General features: G+C 40.5%; 1 protein-coding gene across 1 annotated transcript in view; it reads left to right on the top strand.

Annotated features, from left to right (window-relative positions):
• Positions 1 to 17,664, top strand: part of stk32c (serine/threonine kinase 32C) — a 153,642-nt gene that overhangs the window by 118,659 nt on the left and 17,319 nt on the right. Inside the window, exons 4-8 of the mRNA XM_074675879.1 lie at positions 1,781 to 1,954; positions 9,286 to 9,323; positions 11,114 to 11,203; positions 12,072 to 12,175; positions 12,280 to 12,396. Coding sequence (XP_074531980.1) covers positions 1,781 to 1,954; positions 9,286 to 9,323; positions 11,114 to 11,203; positions 12,072 to 12,175; positions 12,280 to 12,396 — 523 coding nt within the window. The remainder of the gene's footprint in view (positions 1 to 1,780; positions 1,955 to 9,285; positions 9,324 to 11,113; positions 11,204 to 12,071; positions 12,176 to 12,279; positions 12,397 to 17,664) is intronic.

Genomic DNA, 17,664 nt, shown 5'->3' with positions numbered 1-17,664 from the left:
CTCCAGTGTCCACCATCACTACAAAATTAATCCCAGAAATCATTGTCAAGCAGAGAAAAACACAGATATCTCTTCTCACTTCAATACTTCGTCAGCCGGCGTGGTGTTGACGTAGAGCTCTCGACATGTACATCAATGTGGTCCTGCTCAACCTGATCAGGGGGCTACAAAGTATAAGCGACGAAGCATTTCAAAATAACAAATATTGGTGCTAGTACTCTCATTTTAAAGTGTGGATTACGATCAGGCATATATCTAGAAGGGAGACTTTTTCAAGATCACTTCAAACTCCTCACAGCCCCTTTAATCTGCGATAATGGATACCAGAGTGTTTTTCTACTCAGTTACTATAACACAAAGGTTTATTTACAGATGTTACATAAATTGTAGAATTTGTACTGGGGTGGATTTTAGCATGGGATGTGCTCTGTAGTACTTTCATAGTTCTGACCAATCACATATCAGCACGTCAGCAGGCTTTTTAGTATGCAGAAGACACAACTTTTATGGAGAGCAAAAGCAGGTGTGACACAACCTGCAGTGATTGTATTGGTGAGAATCTGATGATGGCTCATTTATCTCTGTAAACAGGATTCTGCATGAGGCTGCTGCTAACAAACTATTTCAGATCAAAACTTTGACCTGAAAACCTCTTGAAAAAGTCTGTCATTGTTTAGATTTCCCAGAGTCCTGAAATGCACCAAAGATGACTTATCTGACCTCTGATCTGTGAGCAAACATCACATACTACTGACAGACTGAAGCCTGGGTGTAATTTGATATGTGCGGTTGTATTTAGACTCACTTGTAAAAAATGAATAATAAGCCAAAAATACAACAGTCCTCAAGTATGTATGACAATGCTGTATACTGGGATCCGCTCCCAGTCACATCTTGCCTGTTGTTTTCATGCACTCAAAGTCAATTATAACAGCTGGGTTACATCACTTTGTCAACATGTTCACGATAATGTGAGGTGCATCTTTGTACTCTCTGCTAAAACAGCATTATTCAAAGAATCCCTGGTATAACTTCTCATACAGAAAGACCTCTGGAGTCTATCATAAAACCCAGCCGCTGTTGCTTTGAATCTTAACTTACCAAACATTGTGGATTCAGTGATTCAGTCACTTTTGAGTGTGTTATTGTTAGTGTTCTAATGGTAATGTTTTTAACCCGGTTCAGAAAAATGAAGTTTATGCAGAAGTGCTAAAAGTTGTTCATCAAGAATCCACATGAGGCTGGCTGCAGGAAGACTAGAAACCACACACAAATCAAGCCAAAAAAAACTGAATTTTATTACATTAATTACTGTTATTATAATCATTTATAGCCTGGTTCAAAAAATGTCTAATTCTGCCAACGGCACACGCTGTACGGGACTGTTTTTTTATTTTATTTTTTTTAACTCTGGGGTATAGAGAGATTGGGATCATCCCGTTTATAACCCAGGCTTTGTCATCTGATTGTCCAATCAGAGGCGCAGCTCAGCTCAAGTGACTGACATAGAAGTGTAGAAGTCGTCTTGTACAGGACTTTAGGACAAGACACCGGCATGGCGAGGTAGAGCATGCTTGTCTGTCGTTGCTCTAATATCCACCATGTTTGAGCTTGTGTTGTTTCTGTAAACATGCATGTGTGTCTGCAGATGTTTACAGTGCAAGCCTTTCAGCACACAAAAGCACGTGTTGTGTTCATGTTGTCAGTGAGCTCCGTCTTTGTTCGTATTTGTATGTTGGACTTTGAGTGAGCACTGTGTCCTCCCGTCCCTGGTACCCAGGTACTCCTTCCAGGATGAGGAGGACATGTTTATGGTGGTGGACCTCCTGCTGGGGGGAGACCTGCGTTACCACCTGCAGCAGAGCGTCCAGTTCAGTGAGGACGCCGTCAAACTCTACGTCTGTGAGATGACGCTGGCGCTCGACTACTTGCAGAGTCAGCACATCATTCACAGGTACTCACTCATCTTTTATGTCCAAAGTTTAGGTCTTCAGATGACCTGCAACAGTACGGCCTGATGTAAAGTGTGCTGACATGTAGGTCACAGACATGGAGCTATTGGTGGACACAGACCATTATGCTTCTTTATTTCTCTCGCCTCTGTAATCATGATTTATTGATCCTTTTCCAAACAAAAGTCATGGTGCACTGGTTTCTTCAGGACCTTAACGTTAAAGTTTTGCACAGATTAAACTGCATTAAATAAACGAAAACTTTCTGAGGGAGCAGACATCCTTTTTTTCTGGGTTTTAAATCAATCTCCATAGAAAATTCAGAAGTAGATAAATGAAACCAAAACACAGACATTCAATTCCCGACCGTCCACATTTTTATTAATAAAAATCTCACAATCAGAAAAGACTCAAATCTCCAGTGCCAGCTCATGTCTTTATTATATATGTTGTTTTATCAAATATACCAAAGCTCAGATTCAGTTCAAAGCTTCTGCAGAGAGAGAAAACTCAGAATGAAGATCAGCTGAAGGTGACGTCCATGACTCTCAGTATTCAGGTGTTTTTTATTCTTTCTCTTCTTCTTCTGTGACTCACAGCTTTGTTATTATCGCTGATGTATGTGTGTAGTGATTAATTCTGTAGACTGGAACTCAAACAGAAAAAAAAGAATTGATGTTAAAGCAAAGCCTTTTTATTGCTCTATCTCTCAGGACTCTGCCAGTGAAATCCTTCAACAACACTACACTGCAATATGTTTAAAGGATGTGTTGGTTGTTTCATCATGTTTAGTGAATAAACCATCATGTAGATCATTAAAGGTAAAAATATGAGCAACATATGGCTTCATATATCATACAAGGACACAAAAGGATATTCTTGTTTAAAGTAGTTTTAGTTTTTTTTATCTTCAGTATTAAAAGCATCTCAATGTAAAGCTATAAAAACAGGAAACTCATCTACTGACGTAGATTCTGTCACATCAACTATTTATTTCTGAAGAGGCGTTCTAAAGCCCAAAGATAACAGAAGAAGATGAAGAAGATAGTCTTTATTAATCCTCTTGGGGTAAATTCAGTTTTCCACTCTAAATAAATCATGCTGTGTTTACACACACACACACACACGCACGCACGCACGCACGCACGCACGCACGCACACACACACACACACACACACACAAACAGAACTTGTTTGTACACAGAAACATGCAGTAAAGGAGCTGCACCATCAATGCACACCCTGAAAAATTGAGCATGATGCCTTGCTCAAAGGCACCTTGATAAACTATTGAAACTATGCTGGCACCTCTCCAGCTATCAACCCAATTTTCAATTCTTGGTCCATGCCGGGACTTGAACCAGCAACCCCCTGCAAACCGAGTTGTCCCGTTTAAAACCCAGGCTTGGTCCCAGTTAGTGATTGAATATCGTTAAATGTTTTCTTTGTTGACTGTTGTTTTTGCTCTGATGTATTTTTGATGAGCTGATGATATAGAAAACTACGCTCCATGCACTCATGGACCACTTCATTAGGCATATCGTCTTGGTACCAGGTTGGACCACTGTGGCTCTGTCTTGGTGTTGGAAACATTCCTCAGAGAGTTTGGTCCATATTGACATGATAACATCACACAGTTGCTGCAGATTTGTCGGCTGAACATCCATGATGAGAATCTCCCGTTCCTCCACATCCCAAAGGTGCTCTATTGGATTGAGATCTGGGGACTGTGGACACCATTTGAGTACAGTGAACTCATTATGTTTAAGAAACCATACATGACTTAACTGACTGGCATTTATCACGGCAAAATTAGCAGCATACATACATCATAGCTGAATTTGTACTAAACACTTGCTGGTTACAGTTTTGATTTTGATTTTGATATGTTGTAATTCAGGATGGGGAAATGATGCTGACTAGGGACATTTATAGCAGGGTGTGAACTATTCAATTAATGAATGAACATCTGCTCGTCTTCAACTAGAATAGAATATTCACCACACGCTTGATGCACATCGTGGCTCCTACATTGAAAGTGTAGTGTCTACTTCCTGTCATTGAGAGAACAAAGCTTAGTGTCAGCACCTGAGCCACAAAGTCAAAGTGTCTTTCTAACAGGATTCATGTGCAGGACTCGAATGTCACTGTATCGTACTGTATTTATTTTAAGCCTACCTTTATCACATTCTGTTGACTTATCTAACCCACTTCCTGTTGGACCTCAGTGGGAAAAAGAGCAAACTTTTAGAAGATACACTGTTAGCAGTAGCTCCTGCACAGCTCCCTATAAAACAGGCTGAGGAGTTTTCATGCTTTGTTTTGGAGAGTCTGCCCTCTGCATTTGCCCCATGATGCACCAGTTTAACCCACGGCTTAAGTTCAAAGTTGTGTAAGCTGAAGGTGTTTCCTTACCTCGCTTTTCCAGAGTCCCTGCCATTGTTTACGTTACTTTACAACATAAAATGTAAAAGTAGTCTCATGTGTGTTGTTGTAATTGTGACCATCCATCATCTTCAACCGGGGTGGACCCGCTGTCCACAGCCTTTTGTTCAGATCTGCTGAGCACAGCAGGATGTGTGTGTGTGTGTGTGTGTGTGTGTGTGTGTGTGTGTGTGTGTGTGTGTGTGTGTGTGTGCGTGCGTGCGTGCGTGCGTGCGTGCGTGCGTGCGTGCGTGTGTGTGTGTGTGTGTGTGTGTGTGTGTGTGTGTGTGTGTGTGTGTGTGTGTGTGTGTGTGTGCAGTCCAGTAAGTGGAAGAGCTGGATCCCTGCAGACTGCAGATTTAGAACCACAGATGGCTGAAAAACTGTTTGAACCTTGTTTAAAACCTCAGAGGGGCTTCATTTCTTCTTCAAACAACAGACGGTGTGTGTGTGTGTCAGAGTGTGTGTTAGAGTGTCTGTGTGTTACAGTGTGTGTGTGTGTGTGTGTGTGTAGACTGTAGACAGTTAAGCAAACCTGTGTCTGATTTACCTGCACATTAAGCAGAGTAACAGGAGGAAAATGTTCTCTATAACGATTAAATCAAAATGTTTTTACTCTATAAAAAAAACCTTGGGTGATTCAAATAAATGAAGACGTGTTGCAGAAGAAGCAGATTTTTACTCCTTACGCCTGAAATACTGCAGCTTAGTCAGAGGCCAAATACCTTACATTATGGGAAGTAAAGTACAAGCCTGATGGCAGGTGGATAAATAGTGTTTTACCATGCCAGGGACAAACCTTTGTTGAATTACTTTGAAAAATGTAAGATTCATAAACAGTATGTTGAAAATCTAGCACATGGGTATATTTTGTAGGCATATATAGCTGGCTGGGGGTGGGGAGGGGGTCCTGAAGGGGGCAATTGTGCCTGAAAAGTTTACCTCTGAGGTACTGATAAAGCCCCGTTCAGTTCGTCTTGGTGCGGCAAGCCTTCTGTGGCGTACTCACTGATTAATCACCAAATAACTAAAGCCGCGTTTCCACCAAGCAGACCGGTTCGGTTCGTCTCGGTACGGCGTGCATTTTGTGGTGTTTCCACTGACTTATCCCGGGACGGATCCCTAAAAACCGAGACAAGCCGGCCTACTTTTTTGGGACCCTTCCGTATGGGTGCCAGACTGAACTGATCAGATCTCGGAAGGTGGAGCTACACACTGCAGAGAGTTGATTGGTTGAAAGAATCGTCACTCACCCCACGACAGCGGCTGCATTTCTCCTGGCGGCACACAGACTTCTCTGAAACAAAGCTTGATTGCACTTTGTATCAAAGAGCTACATGCCAATCACAGAGAGGACGAAATGCTGGATGTCTTCCATCTGTGCTCTTTGTTGACTGTTTGTTGTTTTTCTTCTTTGTTGGATTCATTAGCAGGGTAAACTGTGTCACGCTACTACGGCGTCACACTATTGTTTAATAGCTGTGGCTTTCAGCATCTGGCTTACACGCTGCCTACCACAGGAGGGCACAGTTTGCTGTGGAAATGCAAACGGGATCAGGCTTAACTGTACCAAACCGTGCCAAACCATATTGAACCTAACCGGACTGCTTGGTGGAAACACGGCTTAGGACGAGCCGTCCCAGTTTTTGGTACCCTTCTGATGGAGTGCCAGACATACCGATCCAACCCCAGAAGGTGGAGCTAGAACTTTGCAGTCCTTTGATTGGTTGAAAGAATTGTCACAAAGCTTGATTGCGCTTTTTAACAAAGAGCCATATGACAATCAAAAAGAAGGCGAATTACTGAATGTCTTCCATTGTTGCCCTTTTTTAACTTAGTCACGTTTTTCTTCTTTGTTGGATTTTTTAACGGGTACGCTGTGTCACATTGCTATGGCGTCATGCTGTTACCTAACTGATGTGACTATCGGCACCCAGCTTACACGCCTACCAAGAGGGGGCATGGTTGGCTGTGGAAATGCAAACAGGATCAGGCTTCACCAATTCAACCTGTACCAAACAGTACTGATCCAAACAGGACTGCTTGGTGGAAACAGAGCTTAAGATGCCCCTGAGCAAACCACCTAACTGCTAAAGGTTCTTGTTTATAAGCTTGTTCAGATAACGTCTGTGCATTTGTGACTTTCTGCCTTTTGTGTTTGTTGTATGTTAACAAACTAAGTGGAATCATTACATTTTCCCTCAGGGATTCACAAGAGATACCCTTTTCTTTTCTTTGCACATACCATATGGGTAAACCAACATTATTAAATGCTTCCTCTGAACGTTTATGTGACTGAAGAAAAAAAGCTTGATTGGAGGAATTTAGTGACAGAGAAAGTTTTGTGCTTCAGAAGAATCTGAAGAACTTACAACAGATTTGATTCTTGATACGTTAAATACAAAAGTCATCTTAGTTCAGGATTTAGTTTCTGTAAAGTAAATCTAACCTGAGGGTTCCCAGTCGTTGTACCACACAGATACAGCAAGCTTCAAGAACAATACATTGCTTCAAGGTCACCACGTTGTTACAAGTTATAAAACCCTTTTTTTTTTTTTAGAAAGCTCTGGGAATCGATTTTATACAAAATGTCCAAAACGCTCAGTTTTATGTCAGATTTTTTTTCCATGAAGCATTGAGGAGTATTTTGCTCTTCTTTTATACAACTTTTAAGATCAAATTTCACACCTAAAACATAATGTAAGCTCAGCTTAATCACATAAAAGAATTATGTACTGGCTTGTAAATTTTGATTCTCATTCCAAATCTTTCAAAGCTCCATTTCTACACTTTTTAAGTCTCACTTCTCTTCAACAGCAATGAAGTTTTAGTGTCCTGAAACAAACATCACTAATTTTGTACTTAAATGAGTCAGGTTAGTGTGCACATGAAACCTTAAATGTAAGTGTGCTAATGAACAAATTGAAAAATAAAAATAAAGATGGTTTATGTCTACTTTTTACCTTGAACCAGATCTCTTGATGTCGATAGCAGCCAACTTGTTCTTACAGTGATGGCTCTATTGTGTTGTTTTTGGCATAAGTTGCCTCAAAAATGAGTAATAAATCAATACAGCAGAGGTCTGAAAAAGCTGGATAATGTCAGCAACTTCCTGAGACAGAAACAATCCTTTTTTATTTTTCTTTACCACCGTGTGAACAGACTGAGCAGGAATCTGATCTAAGTTAGGGAGACACATGTCTTACGCTAAGTCAAAGCTGAAACAAACCTGTGATGTAATGTTCCAGTAACCTCATAAACCTCGTCCTTTATTCACAATATAGCGATTAATCCACACTGAATTGTTCTTGGAATGCAAAGTCAAGTAGTGAGTGTCTTTGAGCAAAGACATCTGTCGTAAACGTCAGACCTGCTGTGAGAAAAAAAGTGACGTTTTCTTTTCATCGCTCTCCGTCCTTGACATCAGCTTTTCTGCCGTTGACACAGTTGTATCTGCGTTGCTCCTCCCCCGGGGATCCACGGCCGTCCCCGGCTCTGCAATTTAGTTCCAGCCTGTAAGTTTTTGACAGCAGAATACTATACAATTATTTTGTTGCACCAACGGAGGGAAACAGGGTCTCTGGTCTCCTAGCAACAGTCAGCTGCCACCATGCCCAAGGAGGTAAAACTGCACAGTCTTGTGAGAAGGAGGGAAGAAAAAGTCCTTTTCTTTCTCTTTTTGTATTATGTATTTGCACGGGCACCCGGGCTGCTTCATTCCTCATACACTTCATATGTTAAACCTGGTACCTGCTGACAAACCTCAGGACACCTGTGAAGATAGAGGCTGAACTTTGTATTCTGCTTTGTCTCTGCTGCAGAGTGAAATGAACTGATTTTAAAACACAAGAAGCAATCATGTCCCTTCTGTGAGAACATGTATGAATATATTTCCCTCCAGCGTCATACTGATGCTTCATTTTGACCCCAGCGTTCAACTACAAGAGCTGTAGCACACACAGCGTCGGCATCAGCTGAGCATAGCATAGCTGCAGTGAACAAACGCGTCCTGTGGGAAGAGACGGTGCTCTCTGTGGACTGCATGTGTTCTCCACACCAGCCTGATGTGAGGCAAAAATTCAATCAGCTGTGTGGGCTCTGTTAATTGCCTGGAGAAATTGCTGAGATGTGAATTGAGTTGTGTGTGTGTGTGTGTGTGTGTGTGTGTGTGTGTGTGTGTGTGTGTGTGTGTGTGTGTGTGTGTGTGTGTGTATGTGTTGCACACATAACTGGAATAGTGTACATGTGCGGGCAAACCTTCAGGAGTCTCCGAGGAGATTTCTGATGCTCGAGTTGTCAGGCAACGTCTGAAATGGAAGAAGACAATTTTCACACACACGCATACACACACACACACACACACACACACACAAATATGCATGCAAGCACGTGCACCTTCAAGTTATTCATACATGCATCAGTCTACAAACCTCTTCGATGGACAGTCACACCCACACGTAATGCAAACCTCTAAACTTTACAATGAACAAACAGAAACTAGTGACAAAAATAATAATCAATAACACTCTGAACTCTAATAATTAATGACTGAATGTGTACCAGCATTTTTTACATACATGTAAAATGAAAAAAAAACAAGCTTCAGAAATCATGAAGTGAAAAATTAAAAAACAAGAAGTCTGGACGTCTCCAAAAAGTTATACTTTTTTAAAACTGTATTTTGTCAATCATGTGACCTGCTTCAATCTCAGTCTCAGCAGCATAATAACACATGACCTCAGACCTCAGTGTTCAACTTTGGAAGCAGAAAGGAATAGAAACACCTTTTGTTGTCATTTATTGAACTTAAATATAGAAACCACTTAAATGTTTCCAATACTTGTGACTAAATTCAGCATTAGTCACTTTTAAAAATACTGATGCACATTTCTCTTTTTGTCCCTATTAGAGACGTCAAGCCAGACAACATCCTGCTGGATGAGCAAGGTAAGAGTGTGGACTGTTTGCTTTTTGTATGAATAGAAATGTTTTCCAGCTTTTCTTTTCACCCAATATTTTTGGGGATGAGATGAAAAGATAATTCCAAACGAGTTTTCTGCATTGGCTGTACAAATATTCATTGTCTGTTTGTTCTCCCCTTGCAAACCAGTGTAAGGTTGTGACAGTGGCCTCTTACTCTGTCATTATCTTTACAGCCTACATAAACAGCATTATTTCTCCAACACAGACTTCTAGCATCACATTTTATGCAGATGATACATTTCTTTGCATTTATTCAAACATTACTGCAAAACCCCACAGCAAACACAGTTTTTTTTAAACAAATGGTTATGACCAAAGAAACTTGTTAGGAAATTTAACTAATTTAAGTATTAGACAATTTTTTTGAACAGGCTGTTAAGAGCTGAAGCAGCTGTAGAGTTAATACAGACTGTTCCTGGAGATGGTGAGGAAATAAACCAAGCTTTATTGCAAGATACTGTTATGAACATGGAAATAACAACGTTTGGTTTTCAGGGATATCTAGTTTTAGTCCCATCTGTATTCAGCGTGATATCAAGGCAATTGAATTAGTAGAAAGAGTCTTTGGAAAAATATTTGACATATCTGTAGGGATGTGAATTGATAAGATTTTGGCAATACCGATGCCCTTATTGATTCTGCTTATCGATCAGATTCTTTATCGATTCTCTTATCAATTCCTGTTGTAAATTTTCTTGGTAGTAGTTTCTACAAGTTTTCTGTGTCAACATTTAATTGAGTTTATACTGTAAGTGAATAAAATGTAATAAAATGTAATTGGACCCTGAGTCTGGATATTTCTGGGTATAGTTGTACAGAAACAGGTAAAAATTGCACACAATGTGACATTGATGTACTGTGTTGTAATATATTAATAATTCAAGGAGGCCATCTAGTGTCTCAAAGTGGTCATAGCAATGGTTTAAGCTGTTTGGAAGCTTTCCATAGTTATGAAGTCAGCCATGAGCCTTTCAGTTGTTGATCAAGAGTCGATGTGATATGTTTCTGTGATGAAAGTTGAAATTCTATTCTGAAGCTGAAGCTATACTGACGTATGCTAACTGCTCGCATATCAATGCAGTTTCTCATATACGTTAGCATCAAGCTTGCGCTATTTTGTTATTTTGGTAAATAAGGTGATTTATACCATTTCGAATGTATTGAATATGAATCTCCTTAGAGAGAGTACATTTCTTTATGAAGTCAGTTCTTCAGTAAAACTTCAAGCTGAAAATCCTGAATTAGAGTTTTCTTGGGAAACGTTATCTAACTGCTAGGCTAAGATAGTTGCAGAAGACTAGTCGACCTAAGGCTCGGTGGCTCCAGCACAATGTAAAGAATTGATAAGGGAATCGTCAAGCACAAAGACTAATGATATCCATGGATTGAAACATTTCTTATCGATTCTCAACAGGAACCTGTTTTCAATTCCCATTCCTACATATCTAATCTTCTACTTGGCCCAATGTTCCATCTCTAATAGTTGAGGCAACAAGCTTCATGGCCTATACTTCAGCCAGCCACCAGGGGGAGCTCTAAACATAATGGCTTCACAGGGAAGAGCTGTTATTCTGTCCCTCCACATAGAATCAATGGTCCTAATGCGAACACAGTAGAAGAGTCATATCTCACTCGTTCAGATTAATGAAGTCAGATTTTATTGTCATTGATTCATTTTTCGATCAGCAGATACATGTATTAAATAAAATAATTGATGTTGTGTATTTGATGACTTCTGTGATCCTCCTTCCCAGGTCATGCTCACCTGACAGACTTCAACATCGCAACGATAATAAAGGACGGAGAGAGAGCCACAGCTTTAGCAGGCACAAAGCCCTACATGGGTAATGACAATCTCATCTCTTCATCTGAATCCTTGTGGAAATTAATATGTAAGATCGAAAGACGACTTCTGAAAATACAAAACCTCTGTGTCTTTAGTATTAAAAAATGCAGTTGTGTGACATTTTAAATGAAGTGTCTTAAAGAGAAACGGACTGATAGACTGCAGTGTGCTGTCAGTCCCTTTACGACACTCACAGATATTCAGAAGTGACTACACAGACACACTGATCTATAACTGCAGCTGCTTTCTACATGGTAAAAAGTTTTACTGAGCTTTAAAGTGACAGATACAGCTGCACTTTGCTTCAGTAACACATCACCCTCAGTCCTACCACCAAACAAGTCAAGAGCAGATTTCCTACAGACAGGCTGCTTTAAGGGGGAAGTGTTTTGTTCTTTTTCACAAACTGGATCTGACATCCTCCAGACAAAACGCCCTCAGACCAAGAGGACGATGCAGGTGAATCATTCAGAACATGAAAACAAATCCTAGCTCATAGACATAACTTTTGATTGCAGCAACATGTCATCATTCCTACATGTCTAACCTGCAGCCATGTATCAAATCTACCTCTGCCCCTGGTGTTTTTTGCACGTCATCTTTTGTTCTTTTCTTCAAATGTTTTCCATCATTCTACAGTTAGAAAGACCCACATCGAAAACTCAATCTAATCTCAGTCCAGAACATTAAAAAGGAAACCATCATATAAAGGGGTCAGACCTTGAGTGTTATCACCCTGGACTGCACCTGTAGGAAGTGAAGAGAATTAGTTTCTTGTACTACTACTTCTGATTTCTGTACAACTCTTCTGTCTTTCATTACACATACAGGGGTCAGCTTGAGTGTTTTCTCTTTTTGGTTTTCAGCCCCAGAGATCTTCCAGTCATTTGTTAGCGGAGGGACAGGATACGCCTTTGAAGTGGACTGGTGGTCATTAGGGGTGACGGTCTTCGAGGTGCTGCGTAGCTGGGTAAGAAGTGATTGGATGTGAGTTTTAAAACTGGACTTGGCTCCTCAGCCTCGCCCCCTCATGTTTTTATTGTCCCTCTCTGTGTTGTTTTGTATCCTGATCAGAGGCCTTACGACATCCATGCTAGCAACTCAGTGGAGTCTCTGATCCAGCTCTTCAGCACGGTCAGTGTGCAGTACAGCCCGGCCTGGCCCAAGGATCTGGTCTCCCTCATGAGGAAGGTAAGCTGGACTACAACCTAAACCATTTATGGCCTGTTATGAGAATACAGTGGAGTTCCATATCATCATATGTTTGTAAGGTGTGTGTTCAGAAAAGAAGTTAAGGCCCATTTATGCTCCCTGTATGTACGAAAACGTGTGCGTCCATTTCAAACGTTGTTACCGTTACTGCTCACACACTTCCATACCTCCTTTATGTTGGCACTGCAGTTAACCAATACATCCACCAGGGGGCAGGCAGCCCAGAGTCAAAAGTTTATGAAATAAAAAATGAAATTAAATGAAAAATACTTTATTTATCCCAAAGGGAAATTCAGGATGATTATGACAACAAAACTCAAAAACAAGCATGGAGACTATGGAGGAGGTCCTAATAATGTACCCCTTGCGTAAAAAGACAAAAGCAGAGGAAGCGTTGTAGTAGGCGGTGGTCGGTGTGGTAGTTTAATACATCATGAAAGTTCCGCCATTGTTATTTCTTCTTCTGGTCTCACTTAAGCTTTGTATCGGGTAGTGAAAGCAACACTGTCCCCCATGGTTTTCAGTGGTACTGCTCCATGTAGTCCATATCCTTAGGCTTCATGGAAACATGCTGAAATACAGACAAAATGAATGCAATAAGGCCTCGTCCATATCCTTATCCGTTTCTGTACGTAATGTTGAGCATGAATGGGTCTTTACAATCTAAAGAAACCGACCTCTGACTTCCCAAGTGGACACAAATGGTCTTCTCTGAGGGAATCTGAACAGGAGGGAAAGGGGAGATACTGGGATTCTTATCTGGGGAAAAAAGGCTCTGAAGATGCAGGTACTCTTTGGAGACTGACGCTGGAGGGGGAGGAAGAGCCGAGACCCTCAGGGCAAAGGATAAGGGAAATGACAGAAAGGATTCTGAGAGATAGAAACACAGTAGCTAGTGGATGAGAGAGGAAGAGAGTATTTCTGCAGATAATATTCATCAAACAAGCAGTTTAACATCAAAATTTCCTCTCTAATGAGTGAAAATCTTCCTGCTCCTTTTCCATCAGCACTCGTTTAGTCAGACTATAATTATGACTGCACTAAAAGTCGACCTGTGTTGTCATCTGAGCAAGAGAAAATGTTCTGGAGAGATTATCTTGTCTCCCTTGACATTTTTTTTCGCTGTTTAAGATTTGAGCATGAGCGTGAGGAGTCCTGGCTGGTTAAGCAGAATATTTTCTGGCAGGGAGTCAGAGCGAGCATGAGTGCGTGCATGTGCAGAGCGTCTGAGAGTTCTGGACGGTGCTTCGGTCTCTTCCGCTCCACTGCTGATCGATTATCATGTCTGGACTGTGCCGGCCTTGCAGGAGAAAACTGAATCAACCGGTGACCCTAAGAAGGAAATAAAGCACCGGAAGAGAGTTAACATGACAACAAAGCCAGATCCCATTATCGTTCTCCATGTTTATCCTGAGGGGAGTGGGCAGAATAGAGGGGATCCATTAAAACTCGACTGAACCAGGTTTAGCTGTAATGGCATCAAGAAATAAGTAGCTTTTTTCATGTATGGTACTCATCCCTCTTGATTGGTGCAACATTTTTTAACAAAGTGTCTGATTTGCTCAACACTGCCCCCTGTTGGTTTAATTTAACTGGTGTTTCTGTTCAGGTGTGGAGGCATTATATTACTAAAGAAAAACAAGCAACAGTGGAGAAATGCTAATAAATGCTAATAAATGAGGGACTGAATATTTTGTAATACAAATGATATAAAATGCTTTTTGTTCCTCTCATCCCACATTAAACGTGGTGTCTACAGGAGTTTTTATTACATGTTAGTAAACACATATTCTAACGGGGCTGTTCCTCCTTTGCTCAGTGCCAGCGGCAGCACACACCAACAACCTCCAACTGTCACTACATGAACACATTCACTAGCAATCGCCTGTAGCATTACGTTAATAAGTGGGAGAGACTTGAGAGCTGTGCACCAGACTTGGCATGTTAGCACAAGCTAATCCTGGGCATTTGACACATACCTGGTTAGCAAAAAGCCAACTTGCAGCGCTCCTCGTCCCGTGCTGCCCTCCAAGTGCCTGAACGTCAGTGAAAGTCGAGCCAGGCTTCATCCTCATTCACTAAAGAGCTTTATCTGTTTGGCATTTCATTTCACTTTGGATTGTTTTATTATGCTCTGTGCGGCGTCCACTATCATAGCACAGAGCATAGCTCAGGGTAGCTTCTCCACTCACTAGCCAGCACACAAAGTCACTTGCTCCCTGGGCACTCTGTGATTGGTTGATGTAAACATGCTTACTCTCTACCCAGAAATGTCTCAGTAAAACCAAAACATCAACATACAGGCTGAGGAGGGGGTTGAGGCAGACACAGACACGGACACTCATGTATAGAGGCCCAGAAGTGATGATTGAGCAGGATTATGCCTGTAAAAGTTGACGTTCTTCTTTTTAAGAAAATCCTTCAGACTCTACCTTAAAATATGTTTCATAGGAGTTTTTTTCCCCTTTCATTTGATTACTTAAAAAAAAAAATCTGTTTATAACTTCATATTATTATCAACATGACTTTCCATAAAGTTTCTTTTTATATCAAGTATGCCAGACCAAGCTAGCAGTTTCAGCACCTTGGGCTTAAGTGTAACCCGGCACCTGACTTATGGAGGCTAAATGAGGCTGTCGGCTCTGGGTTGTCAATACCATCCAGTCCTGTGAAACCTGAGAAATTATCTCCAAGCTAATGATGGTTTTTGTTACAGAGCCCTCAAGTGTCCCTATTGCAAGTTTCTGATGTTGGATTGGGTGCTTAGTCTTGTTGTAAGAACCTATCCAAAGAGTCTTGGCTCAGTTCTTTGCTACCTGTATTTTTATTTCTTTTGGTTTGTGTTACCAAACCATCTGAAAACATTTTGATAGGCGAGGAGAGTAGAAAGAAGTGTGATGAGTAGCAACATTTGCTGATTCCAAAATTTTCTTGTGTGCATGATACGACCGTCATAGCAAAGTCTGACTTAAAGGATAAGTTTGGTTTATACAGCTTTTTACATTGTTTATAGAATGAAGTAGAACAAAATACTCACCCAGAAGGCTTTCCTGATCCAAGCAGTCCTTCGGGAGATATTTACATCCAAAATCGTGCAGCGGACGTCCGTATAATGGGATCCATCGGGGCATAGACAGCGCCGCTCCTAAAACTGCATTAATCGTCCAAAAAATCGTCCACGTTAGTCCTCTGCTGCAGTCTGTGTCACTCCAGACAGCGCTGTGTGGCTGTAATGACCTCTGAACTGACGAAGACTTTGTTTACTTTTGCCCCTCAAAGAAAGGAGTCAGCTCTCCAGAGAATACTGCCCATGCGCAGAGGGGCAAGCGTAAACAAAGTCTTCGTCAGTTCAGAGGTCATTACAGCCACACAGCGCTGTCTGGAGTGACACAGACTGCAGCAGAGGACTAACCCGGAGCGGACCATGATGGAATATTGGTGAAAATCACGAGTTTTTGGACGATTAATGCAGTTTTAGGAGCGGTGCTGTCTATGCCCCGATGGATCCCATTATATGGACGTCCGCTGCACGATTTTGGATCTAAATATCTCCAGAAACACTGCTTGGATCAGGAAAGCCTTCTGGGTGAGTATTTTGTTCTACATCATTCTATAAACAATGTAAAAGCTGAATAAACTGAACTTATCCTTTAAGATATGACCAACTTATGGAAGTTTTTGCCAAGCTGGTGAACGTGGCCCCGGTTACCAAAATACATTGCTAAACACATTATGAATAAAACTGAATGTTGCCATTGAAATAAGTCTGGATACTAATATATTGACTTACATGGTGTATTTTCAGTCAGGTCCTTAAAAAGCTAAACAAACATCCATTGTACCAGTCAACAGCCTAGAAAATAAGTTTTTACTGAAATTACAGAAAGAAAAATAGTAAAACAAACGTAGTTCAATGATCTTGTTACATCAAAATATTTTTACAGTAATATATAAAAATGACCTGACAGCTAACTACTTGGTCATACAGAACGAACAACACATGCGAAAGGCACTTAGCTGGTTTTAGTTGTGACCTTGTTTGGCTTCTTTGTTAAGTTTTAGTTGCCTTTAATATACAAGCGGCTTTTATTTATCCCTGCTCACTGACAAGATAACATATTTTCAGGTAACTTTGAGTTAACAACACTGCTTCTGTTAATGAGCAGGAAAAAACACAACCACGATAATGATGGTTACACTCTTGTTTTAGCTTGACAAAGGTTCATGTGCTAAAGACCTAGCCTTTAATTAGCTGTGCAGAGATGTGAACCATTCTAATTACTTAACATTAAAGTGGGGATAGTGTTGAAAACTGATTATCTTGGCAAGGAGATTTATGCTGAAGATGTTTCTGTAAAAAGAAAAAGAAAAGATCAAAAGCACGAGTGCAAAGGTTGCTAGTGTGTGGTTTTGGTGAATATGAGCCAGCACAGAGTGGTAAACAGCAAGTAAATGAGTACCACAGCAGAAAATGCTCACAGTGTTTTAGTCCTTCAAACTTTTTTGTTGTTATTGTTTTTTAAAACTTTTCATGTACAATCATACGAAGATCGTAACTCAACACAAAACAAAATCATGTTTTGAGGAAGCTGAATAATCTGTTTTTATGGATATGAGGTTTACTTTAGTACACAAAGGCTTCATCCAGTGTTTACCTGTAATGTGGCTGGACTCCACATTGAAAACCAAGTCTCTACCTTTCATTACACATATAATCTATCACAGTTTAGCTGGCATAGTTATAGTTCATATCTCTGTTGTTGAAATGTGTACAGTTTCTTTTACATTGTGAATATTTGCATACAGCTGCTTTGCTCTGTAGCTAAAAACAATTAGCTTTTTCATGGTTTACAAACCCAATTTACTGCTTAGCTTGACTGCTTAATCACAAATTTTAATAATATTTGAACATGAGGCGTTATTCATGTGATTATTAACAACAGCTGCCCTGTAGTACATGTTTAGCTAATGTGAGCTAAGTGGTTAAATATTGCAGCAGCTGCTCAGCTAGCTTTATAAGAGAAGGGCAGATATGTTATAAAACTTTGATTACTTATTTATGGGATTATGTCATTGTGTATTTAATATGAAGCACTATCATGTGCCCACCTCACAAACAAAACTTTAGCTTTAAATGATGATAAATTAATGAGAGAAGTCTTCAATTCAAGATGAAAAAGAAACAGCGCGGCAGTAACAGCAAGAAGTCTGGATTTATCTGGTGTGTATAGCCAAGATGGGAATCTT

The sequence above is a fragment of the Halichoeres trimaculatus genome, unplaced genomic scaffold (assembly GCF_033239565.1).
Source record: "Halichoeres trimaculatus isolate MK-OKI-2021-1 unplaced genomic scaffold, fHalTri1.1 fHalTri1_scaffold_8, whole genome shotgun sequence".
Taxonomy (NCBI): domain Eukaryota; kingdom Metazoa; phylum Chordata; class Actinopteri; order Labriformes; family Labridae; genus Halichoeres; species Halichoeres trimaculatus.
The sequence above is the reverse complement of the archived record's forward strand: the minus strand, read 5'-3'. Positions and strand labels throughout refer to the sequence as shown.